At 40.7% G+C, this 11,517-nt stretch overlaps 1 protein-coding gene across 2 annotated transcripts in view; it reads left to right on the top strand.

Annotated features, from left to right (window-relative positions):
* btbd11a (BTB (POZ) domain containing 11a) overlaps nucleotides 1–11,032 on the top strand; it is a 108,319-nt gene extending 97,287 nt beyond the window's left edge. Inside the window, exons 7-17 of one of the 2 annotated variants that reach the window (XM_027002218.2) lie at nucleotides 1,070–1,171; nucleotides 2,002–2,095; nucleotides 3,778–3,913; nucleotides 5,399–5,625; nucleotides 5,853–6,031; nucleotides 6,336–6,441; nucleotides 7,457–7,559; nucleotides 7,749–7,830; nucleotides 7,950–8,018; nucleotides 8,445–8,558; nucleotides 9,220–11,032. In XM_027002218.2, coding sequence (XP_026858019.1) covers nucleotides 1,070–1,171; nucleotides 2,002–2,095; nucleotides 3,778–3,913; nucleotides 5,399–5,625; nucleotides 5,853–6,031; nucleotides 6,336–6,441; nucleotides 7,457–7,559; nucleotides 7,749–7,830; nucleotides 7,950–8,018; nucleotides 8,445–8,558; nucleotides 9,220–9,441 — 1,434 coding nt within the window. In that variant the 3' untranslated portion in view covers nucleotides 9,442–11,032. The remainder of the gene's footprint in view (nucleotides 1–1,069; nucleotides 1,172–2,001; nucleotides 2,096–3,777; nucleotides 3,914–5,398; nucleotides 5,626–5,852; nucleotides 6,032–6,335; nucleotides 6,442–7,456; nucleotides 7,560–7,748; nucleotides 7,831–7,949; nucleotides 8,019–8,444; nucleotides 8,559–9,219) is intronic. The other variant, XM_027002219.2, reaches the window with a different exon arrangement.
* Nucleotides 11,033–11,517: the final 485 nt, after the last annotated feature.

Raw genomic sequence — 11,517 nt, 5'->3', positions numbered from 1 at the left:
ATTCGAAGCACACAGGAATATTTGGAAAAGAATCACCCCTTTATCAGCAGCAGTGGTTTGAAGTAGATGCAATTATTGTGTCTCATTTAGGTCAAAAGCATGAAGTGTCCATATAAACTGAATTTACCTGAATTTACTTTCTTAAGATAAACATGAGAGTGAACTTTGATAACAAGAATGTCATTACAACTAATATGGTGGTGGATCAAGCTTCATGTTATTTGACTGATGTTCATATCTATACTTTGTTGCAGTTCATGTCTTCTAGTAGAGACAGTGATTCTTGAACAAAACACCAATTGCCTGTTCATTGCTATGAACCTTTGTAGTTTACAATTTAAATATACATGATATTGTACGAACAGAAATAGCAAACTCTGAATTGGCATAGATATTCTAAGATTGACATCTAAAAGAATCTTCTTAGGCTGTCAGCTTCAATGAATGTAGACTTTTCTAAAAGGTCACATCTGTCCAGCTGTTCACAGACAGCCACCTAATTTAATAGTGCTCAACATCCATGGCAGGTTCTGCCTGCACATAGAGCTCAGCAGGCAAGGCAGAAGGGGGCTACGCAAGGCCAGACGAGCCATTCCGAAGCGTTTGGTGCTTTGCTCAGGAGTCACCGCTTGCACAGCGCTCCAGCGTTTGTGCTCCCTGCCAATTATCTCTCCTGCAGTCTGTCAGATGCTACGATTAAAACTTCAAAGACCCCAGCAGGGTTTCCTCCGATTATGGTCAGGTCTTAGAGTAAACTGGCAAGATATGTGGAAGTCACCAGAGGGAGAGCAAGGAAAGGGACTGTCTATCGGCATTTTGGGTGGGTTTTTGAAAAGTAAAAGTTTTGGGAGAAAACTAAGCATCTCCACTTTTTAAATATCTGGGGTTAGCAGAAGGGGCAGATGGAAAAGAAGCAGGCTCCAGCTTTCTGCTCAAACACTCCACTCACTCATTCCGTCCTCTTTTTTTCCTGCTTCTCTTTTTCTTCCTCCTCCAACTGAAGTCTAGTGTACTCATTAATGGCTGAATGCTATTTCTCTCCCTGAACCTCCCCTATATGACTTCCCAGGTGCCCAGCTCAGTACACAGGCACCCCTCAGTTTACCCCGACACCAGGCAGGGGACTCCACTCACTTTCGCCGTGTTGCACGGACACATCCCTGTCGTGCAGGTAGTGACGACGTGAATGATTCGATGCCTTCCACCTCTGCACTCTCCCTCAATTATTATTATGCTTTAACATAATAATAATGGCAAATTACAAGGCCTGGTTAGGCGGCTGTGAACTGGATACTCCTCTTCAGGGTAGACTGAATGGGTCAGTCAACATGACTCACTTTAGGGTGTGAGGGAAAGGAGTCAGACACAAGGCAGGGAATATTATTTATTATACAACTTCCAGCAATATCAGTAAAAAAAATTGTTTGTGTGGGCCAAAATAGAGAATAGTTCTAACTGTAAATTTTCTTTACTTTCCCACTGTGATGAAAGATCACATGTTAAACTGCTCTCAACAACTATGAGTGTTCATTGTAATGAACCATCAGCAAGCTATTTTAGTCCTCCCACATAAAGACATAGTACGGAAGGCTTTCTTCTGAAAGCACTTGGATCTGAAGAACAAATACTTGGGAGTGCTTGATTTCCCAAGAACACCAGAACCCAGGAGATGCATTGTCATTGAAATGAAATCTTCCTTCTTGGTTCCATCAAACTTAAGCCATTTGCTTTTTTACAGGTAATTGCTTTTTTCAGGGGTTTGGGGGGGCGGGGATTGTTGGCTTTGTTTTTTTGGTTGGTTGGTTGGTTGGTTGTTGTTTTTTCACCCTTGCTTTCTCCCCTTCAAGCCCTGAGAATCATAGAAAGTAGTCAGATCACTTAGCTAGCTCTAGATTAGTGCAAGGCATAGGTGATCAGTTAGAGCCACAGTGATCTTAGCGTTGGTGTTTTGATTTATGCCATAATTCACGTGTTTTCTCTGTTATGTCCTGCTCGTCTTAGCTGCTGCTGGACGCTCAGGCCAATGTAGAGGGAGCACTGCAGGATGGAGCAGAGAACTATGCAGAGACACCCCTCCAGTTAGCCTCTGCTGCAGGTAGCATGCCCCACCACCGAGCCCACCTTTAGACAACATCAAAATGGAGGAGCTCTGCTTAGTGACTCAACATCAGTCCTCTTATGACACACTTTACAGACCTCTTATGGTCTATTTTTTTAATGGCTACAATTAGTTTCAAATGTCTTTGAGGCCACCCTCATTCAAGAAGGTGAATTTTGATTTAGTTATTTATTTGTTTATTTATTTGAGACTCATAAAGTCAACAAGTAATGCTATCCACAAATTTGCCCTGGTGAAAAATATATTGGCTTTATTATGGACCTATGCAATTAACACAGTAAATATTTAATATATTTATATCAGTATATCAGCCCGCAAGCTCTTAGTCAGATGGTGTGTTCTCAATGCAATGCTCACACCAAAATTTCCATTATCTGCCCTCATCACTTCTAAACAACAGCAAACATACAAAGAGTGTTATCCAGAAACTTCCTTTGGCATACTAAAAAGTGTGCCGATGTGCCTGGATGGAAAGGCTCAGTGTTGGGCGTGTATTTTGGAGGCTCATCACATTCCGAGCTCATCAAGCCCCCTTCCTCATGCACCATTTGCACTACTGCGAGTCAATTACCCCCAGTGCTCGAGTCTGCAGGCTTTTCACTGCTAATGCAGAAACACTTAGCTCCCCATTATTCTGTGTGGATGTGCACCAGACGAGCCACCGTTTCACATTAGCAAAACATCCAGTGGGAGGCTTCAGGAGGTTCACAGGGATGCTAAACTGAGCTCAGGGACCGGCAGAATCAGCTGCATGAATCTGGCAGCATGGATAGTCTTATCTAACTATTAGCATTGTTGCTGTACCAATAAACTCTTCTGACCCCTGACTTTAACAATAGCCTTTGAGCCTTTGAACCTTTCATCTTAACTTTAGCCTTTGAACATAACGGAACATAATAGTGTAGTTTTCAGGACGCAGCCTGAACCTGCAGTTAGTATTCAAAGGTTTTAATGGAAGCATCTCAGTGGCAATATAGGTATATTTAAGGTCAGAATGAATCAGTCAGTAGTCATGGCGATGGATTATTCTCCTTGGGCCTTCTGTGGGCAGATTTTGTAAATATGTACATTTACAAAATGTGATGTAAAATATCTTACATTTCTTACATTTCTTTTAGAAAGAAGTGTACACTCTGCAAACAAAAAGATACATATATCCCAAAAACATGAAACAAGTGCTGGATGAAGACTTGCAACATTTTGTCCAACATAAAACCTTTTTTTTTGCATTACTCACACTTGCATTACTCACACATATATGTAACGAAAGGCTATTGAACTAATGTCCAGATGCATCCACACCAGTGTCTTGGGCTCCTTGTCTGGGCTTCTGGCTTCTGAATGATATGTACTGTACATGCAAGATAGGAGAAATAATGAAGAGAGGAAAATTGTCTTGCTTTTAGTGGAAATCAAAACTGCCACTACAGTCTCTTGTCACATACAAAAACTATTTAGTTGAATTTGCTTTTTTAATTGAATTACTTTGTTTAATTGTATTTTACAAGTCAATTACTGTTGGTTTTAGATTTTGTCTAAAAATTTATTTTGAGCTTTTATCTTTAGAAATGTAAAAGAAATGCTATTTTCATTAAACTGAGTAAATTTAGAAATGATTACAGATAAAAATATTGTTTCTTGTTATTGGATGTTTGCAGGCAATTTTGAGCTGGTCAGCCTGCTTTTGGAGAGGGGAGCAGACCCCCTGATTGGCACCACATACCGCAACGGTATTACATCTGCACCCTTAGGGGATCTGAACTCATACAGCCTTGCTGCAGCACATGGACACAGGTAAAATGTGTGCACACTGATAGGCCATACCTAAGCACACATACAAGCATATGGGCTACACCTACATAAACCTGTACACAAACAGGTTACACCTACATTCATGCAAACATACAGGCTACACCTACACAGATGCACACATACATGCTACACCTACACAAACATGCACACATACAGGCTACACCTACACACAGATGCACACATATATGCTACACCTATACTCTCATGCATACATACAGGCTATATCTACACAGATGCACACATACAGAATCCAGCTACATATACATGCACACATATAGCCTACATCTACACAGGCATGCACATGCAGAAGCTACGTCTGCATACTGATACACACATACAGGCTACACCTACACAGACATACACAAGCATGCAAACAGCTACAGCTACATGCTTATGCACACACCTACACATGCATTTATGCTACCAGTGCAACAGTGTACAGTGTATTTCAGAGAGCAACCACCATTTTATTTTTCAATAAAGTCAGATTTTATCTCTTTCAACAGTTTTTCTGCTGTTTACCATAATTGTCAAAGTCCCATTCCAGAAATCTGAACTTCTGACCTGACGTTGTTGCCAGATATAAAAGACCAGCTGGTGTTTTTCTCTGGAGGAAACTGTATGAAATGCACCTCCATAACTTCAGCACTATCATTCCTCATGGCAGGGGAACTGTACACCACAAGTGTTGGCTGCCCACATGTTCACTCACGCTCATACTCAGCACTGCATAATGAGCGCTTATTGAAATTCACAGTGTATGCATTCTGACTGAGAATCCAGTGCATTAGGCAGCCAGTTCCCTCAGTGCTGCAATATTAAGGCAATCCGTTATGGAGGCAGGCAGGATTGGAGAAGCATTGCAGTTTGAACCAGACTTGCAAAAGCTGCTTCGTTGCTCCTCCAGCCCCTGAGACATTGGATTGTAGCTTGCACAAATCAAGCCAGTCATTCTCCAAGTGTACTCAGTCTTGAGTTATAATGAATTTACACTCCCTAATACCCATGCCCAAGAGCAAGGGGCAGTAATATGTGGAAAAATTATTTTCATGCATTGATAAATGAGAGTAATAAATATCAAAGCACTTGGGGTGTTTTAAGAATACATGCTATATTTGAAACAATTCCAAGCTCTGACTCATCTTTGTGTTGGCACAAATACAGGGCCGGTGTTATGTTAACAATCTTTAAATCGATAGCTGAACAAAATAGAGGAAGTTATGAAATACTTTGAATGCACACAAATAATGGCACATCACTGTGCCATTAACTAAATGGCTCTTAGAAGTCAGTGCTAATAGATTAATCATTTGCATTGTCCAAAATTGCATTTCAACGCCATGTGGCATTACTGCTGTCAATACTGTGTGTTTGAGGCTGGCTGAGCTATCGGTAGCTTCATAAGCAGTTGAGCGCTTGAATGTGAAAAATTAATTAATTAATTAGTTAATTAATGTGCTCTTCCAGGAATGTGTTCCGGAGACTTCTCTCCCAGGTGGATAAGGACAAGGCTGATGTGCTCTCTCTTGAGGAAATCCTGGCGGAGGGCTCAGAGGCCGGAGCAGAGAAGCGAGCGTCCCACTTGGAGGGCACCCTGCGGACAGGCAAGGCCAAACTGAGGGCCCTACGAGAGGCCATGTACCACAGCGCCGAGCACGGCCATGTGGACATTACCATAGACATCCGCAGCCTGGGTTAGTAGTCACACTGCACGCCTGCCGTCCACACTAGGGGGGCTTTTAGCACTGACTCCTTCCCACATCCACAGACATCCACTGCCTGGCTCAGCACAGTCACTGCATGGGCTAGCACTGACACACTGCAGCCAGCTATGGCTAGGGTTGGCTTAGACTATTACGCTGGAGGCACAGAGCAATAAGCAGCACGGATTGGCTGACGGTTGGACTGGTGGTGTGCACAGGTGTACCGTGGACTCTGCACACATGGCTGGAGTCTCTGCGGACATGTTTCGTTCAGCAGCGGAGGCCACTGATTCAAGGCCTACTGAAGGACTTCAGTTGCATCCAGGAGGAGGAGTACACAGAGGAGCTCATCACACATGGCCTGCCGCTTATGTTCCAGATCCTCCGAGCCAGCAAGGTTCGCCCTCCTCCCACCATCCTCGAACATGCGCCTTACTAGCTAGCTTTAAGAAATGTTTTCACATGATAGCCATCACGAGTCAGTACAACTTGTGCATTAATTAATAACCAAATTAAATATTCCTTTCCTATTTAAAAGCCAAATACATAGGATTTATGAAAATATTTGGCTTCATTTAGGCAGGCAGTAAAAGCTTGGAAATGTTTGATGTCATATATCTTTGAAGACATGCTGTTTTACATCTGTGCAAAACTTTGTGTGCATGTGTGGGTGTATTTTTGTTTGTGTTTATAATCTGCAGAATGAAGTAATCAGCCAGCAGTTAGCTGTAATATTTACCCAGTGCTATGGGCCTTTTCCAATCCCCAAGCTGACAGAGATCAAAAAGAAGCAGACTTCCCGCCTGGGTAAGTATAAATCTATCTCCAGAAAACTCTAATGCAGAGCTTTGCTTGTATCATTTACAACTACCTTGAGTTCTGTGCAACAGTAAGTTTGGGGCTCATACATCTGTGGGTTTCCCATAGGATGATGCAGTCATGAGTGCTTTTGTGTATTTTAACTGTCAAATATTAACAATAAACAGTGAAATATAAACAATAAAAAATTAAAAATTAAACAAAAGAGTGAAGACATTTTTTGGTACGTGGGAGTGGCTCAAACCACAGTATTTTCATCATCTGAGATAGAAGCATGAAGTGCAATAAAAAGCATTTTCTGTTCAGTTGAATTATCACTGACTGTGCTTTGGAGGAACGATACTGCCATCAATTGATCAAATAAGGTATTACTTATTAGAGCTGGAGACGCTACGTTCACATATTAAGTCTAATGACCTCATATTAATCTCGGTCTTGTCATGCATTTTTGCTCATCTTAACTTGTGTCTTGTACAGTGTGTTGAACACTGTATTCTTGAACTTTTTCCAAGACCATAGAACATCAGATCCAAGGACAAAATAATATATTATGTTTTTATTCAGAATTGTGGAATTAAAGAATTAAGTTATTGTTCCTTGGATAACTTGATGTAAAGGCAATATTCCAAAGTGACAATACACAATAAATGTTTATGTTGTTAGGAAAGAAAAACTGTAAGATTTATGTTTAATATATTATTTAAACATTAAAATTGAGATATTTCTAAAAAGTCTAAAAGTCAAAGCCAGTTCATAGCTGGAATTTGAACTGAGATTCATGGTCTTGAAGTGACCTCACATTGTTCTGGTATCTGTTGTGTCTCATTCTCGCCCCCTATTGATCGTGGTCTTGACTCAGTCTCCTTAAGTGGTCACAAACACAACTCTAAATACACCTTGCTCACTGATTAGCTTGTGCTTTTCTCCACCTTCAGGGCAGTGAAATTGATGAAATTACTACTGAACCTGGAATTTCAATCTGTTATCTCTTGTGCTCCTTCAGATCCACACTTTCTGAATAATAAAGAGATGTCTGATGTGACATTTCTGGTGGAAGCAAAACCCTTTTATGCTCACAAAGTGCTGCTCTTCACAGCCTCATCCAGGTAAGATGGATACATGGTTAAAGGTTGCATGTACCACTTAACCAAAATTAATGATTTATTTACTAAATGCTAAACAAATAATTATTTACATATATTTAATCAATAAAGAGACTGATAAAAAAGTAAGTGCCCTGTCTCAGCAATAATGTTTGTTTTAAAGAATCTACGGTCTTTCCCTTTACCCCCTAGGTTTAAGTCTCTACTTTCCAACAGACCTGCTGCTGAGAACACTTGCATCGAAATCAGTCATGTCAAGTACAATATCTTTCAGGTTGGAGTGTTTTGGGGCTTTAGACATACACATACATGCATGCAGGAAAGTGGTAATGCATTATGTGAAGTTTTCTAGGTGTGTGGCATGTTGTGTACTAAGTGTGTGGTGTGTTTCAGCTGGTAATGCAGTACCTGTACTGTGGAGGAACTGAGTCTCTGCACATCAGAAACACTGAGGTCATGGAGGTATTGCAGCAGTGTCTCACTTTCTCACTTCTCTCTTCTCCAGTCTCTTCATCCTCTGGTTCATTCCCTATATAGCTACTGAAATGTCTTATATATGTTGTGTCTAGCTGACTCTAAAGTTATGCCAGCTAAGCGTTATAAGTGTCTGTCCACTGTATCCAGCATGTGTCTCATAAAGATGTTTTACTTTAACTGGGATGTGCAAAGACACATATCAAAGTGTAACCATAATGGAAGGGCAAAAGTACTCTGTATTAAAATAAACACATGCATTTTCCCTCTACTTCCACATGGTGGCTGCTCCACTATAAATATTGCTCAAGGGGCCTTTTTTATCCTCGTCAGTTCATTTTCATTCTTACTGACCATTTCTTTTGTGGTATGTAAAGTCTGATAATTTCTCCCCTGTTTCCTTCTCTTCCATAGCTCCTGTCTGCAGCAAAGTTCTTCCAGCTTGAGGCCCTCCAACGACACTGTGAGATCATCTGCTCCAAGAACATTACTATAGACACATGTGTGGACATTTATAAACATGCCAAGGTAACACAGCATATCTGTCTACATACAGTGCTGGGTGTAGACACCCCTGCTGCAGTACATATCTAATAGCTCCATTGCTGGTTCTGACTATAACCCATAGTCATCCTAGCTATGGGTTATGGACAGATGAGGAGTTTGATTATTTTGTATGCACTCAGGATGATGAAAAGGTTTAGCACAAAAAGGCAAATTGCCCACGGCTTGTTGTAAGATCAGTTTAGTCTAAATAAGTTGTTTTTAAATGAAATTGCGCTCAGCATAAACAGAAACATATTTACAGTATAATGGCTTTTTAATTTTTTTTTTACTTAACAATAACAATAAACTTAACAATAACTGCATCTAATAAATAACAATTTAATGTTTATCTAATAGGTAGTTGTTCAATGATTATTTGTTTTATGCTCATTGTGAGCGAGTCAGAGTTGGAATAGAGAACTTCCAAGCATCTGAGTGCTTCTGAGTGGCATGAATTTTTTTTCATTTATTAATGCTTGCAAAATTATTAACAATTGAATTTCGTTGTTTATTAGCACCATTAATTCTAAGGTGTTACTAAGAGTTTCTGCTTTAAACATTTAATGAGTATCAGATCGGTAATCAGATTAAATTTAGCAGACTAATTTGGGAGTTTGATTCGTATGATTTGATTCCTTTTCAGTTCCTGGGGGCCAGCGAGCTCTCTGCCTTCATTGAGGGTTACTTCCTGAAGAACTTGGTGCTCCTGATCGAGCTTGAGAACTTTAAGCAGCTTCTGTATGAGCAGCACGCCGACAGCCCTGGCCCAGGCCCCTCTTCTGACATCCTCCATGACCTGGAGCGCACTCTAGCCGCACGCATCCACTCCATCCACCTCTCGTCCTCCAAGGGCTCTGTTGTCTAATACCACGCGTCTAAGGTTTATACCCACTGGGATCTGCTGTACGGCCATGGACTCCGCGTGGGCCCCTTTTTGTGTCACAGTTCAGGGGGGGTTTTGATAGCAGTTTGATACCTGCCGAGCCGTGGGCAAGTGGGACATGCGTTGGCCCACTCATATTGTTCTCCTTTCCCAAGCCAATGTCTGTGTACTGTTACTGCAAGGTTAACCTGCTGTTACCCCATGCCATTTCAAGGGCTGCATCGTATGTCTTTCTCCTAACATCCTCAGCATCACAGCATCCTGGCAAGGTAACCCCTCCCAAACAGTACAAACACCAAGGTTTTGGCATTCCCACCCCAGTCATGCTCTTGAGCAGGTCTTGCGGACAATGCAGTCTGTTCCAGATGCAAGAGCCCGTGCTACCTGTTCTTTGAACAGGGTTTTAGTAGCTATTTCTAGCACATCAAAATACTTTAATTTCTATTTCCTCTACCATTTATATAAAGCATTTATTAGCCTGGTCATCTGATTTCTATCTATTTGCCCAGTCTTAAATGTATATGGAACCAGATGAGCGAGTGTTGTTAGGTAGGTAATACCCAATATCCTCTATGGCTCCTTCCACCATTCACATCCCAGGTGTATACAGCTTCTCGAAAAATGCTCTAGTCATAGATGCGTAATGGTCAAAACATTATGCTATTATTTTTGTGGTGTTCAGCAATTATATTGAATATATTATTTAAATAATGTGTATGGTTTTACATTGTTTGTAGCAATGAATAATGAGTAGTTGCCAAACTTCAAACTATGTGAAAACAATTTTCACAGCAAATTATAGTGTGTATTTTGTACAATAAAATATGTCTCATTTGGCATCTAATCACATTTAATGGTGATTTTGATCTGTAGTTGATAAGTGAACTGTCTTACTGGATTGGCTAACTGTGCTCTCCTAGGCAACCAATTATTTGCTATCTTGTGGGAGATCAAGTCCTCAATGTCCCAGTTATAGCCCAAAACTTTTAATGACCCATGAAACTACCACTGTGCGTAGTACACTGAAAACTGAGCAGCTGATCCTTGCCTTGAGGGTTGTGTAAAATCAGCATTCTCTGTCAATAATCTGCATGGGCCCTTTGCAGCCTACGTATGACTTTTGTAATAAAACACAGAAAGGGAAAAAAGCAGTGCTCTTCACCTTCACAATGACCTGATTTAGGGATAGAGTGCTCTACTTGCATTCCAAACTGTGGGCACAAAGTTCATGCCAGTGTGGAACTCACCAAGAAGGGATCTACTGTGCAAGACATGGCAGCAAATCTGTCTAATAGTGTTTACAAGAAGATGATGCCAATACACTGGTCGCCACCACTATGACCAAATGTATATATTCCAGATCACTATCTTCCCCTCTGCTTATATGTGATGCCAGCATTACAAGTATTGCTGTTTAAATTGTGCAGTTCTGTTACTACAAACAAGCATGTTCTGTGTTGTTTTGGTTTTCATTTGTTTTTATTTTCTATAAGTATGTCTATAATGTTTGGGATGTATGTTTGTATAAAACTGTCCTGGGAGTGTAATATCTGTGTGTGTGTGTGTGTGTGTGTGTGTGTGTGTGTGTGTGTGTGTGTGTGTGTGTGTGTGTGTATGTGCGTGTGTGTGTGTGTGTGTGTGTGTGTGTGTGTGTGTGTGTGTGTGTGTGTGTGTTTGTGTTTGTCCAGGGCTAAACCCAAAGTAACTGATGTTTAAGAGAAATAACAGTTCATCCAAAGAACATCTGAAGTTACTGTTAGCATCAGAAAACGCTTACCACCACCACCCGCTTGTCCATTTTAAAGTCAGTCATTTTGATAAATTGCACCCGTGATGGCAATCCACAAAGAATTTGCTTATAGCATCTATCATATATTTTCTACAGAGTACACATACTAATATACAAATTTATAACTAAGGCTAAGTATGCGATGTACTGAAAGAGTCATTGAAGAATCGTTTTATGGTTCACATTTTGTATTGGGAGTTGTGCAGAATGGAATGTTTAATTAGATGACAAGGATGGTTTATCTTCCTGTTTCTAAAGTGTAATAACAG

Source organism: Electrophorus electricus, chromosome 7 (assembly GCF_013358815.1).
Source record: "Electrophorus electricus isolate fEleEle1 chromosome 7, fEleEle1.pri, whole genome shotgun sequence".
Lineage (NCBI taxonomy): Eukaryota > Metazoa > Chordata > Actinopteri > Gymnotiformes > Gymnotidae > Electrophorus > Electrophorus electricus.
The sequence above is the reverse complement of the archived record's forward strand: the minus strand, read 5'-3'. Positions and strand labels throughout refer to the sequence as shown.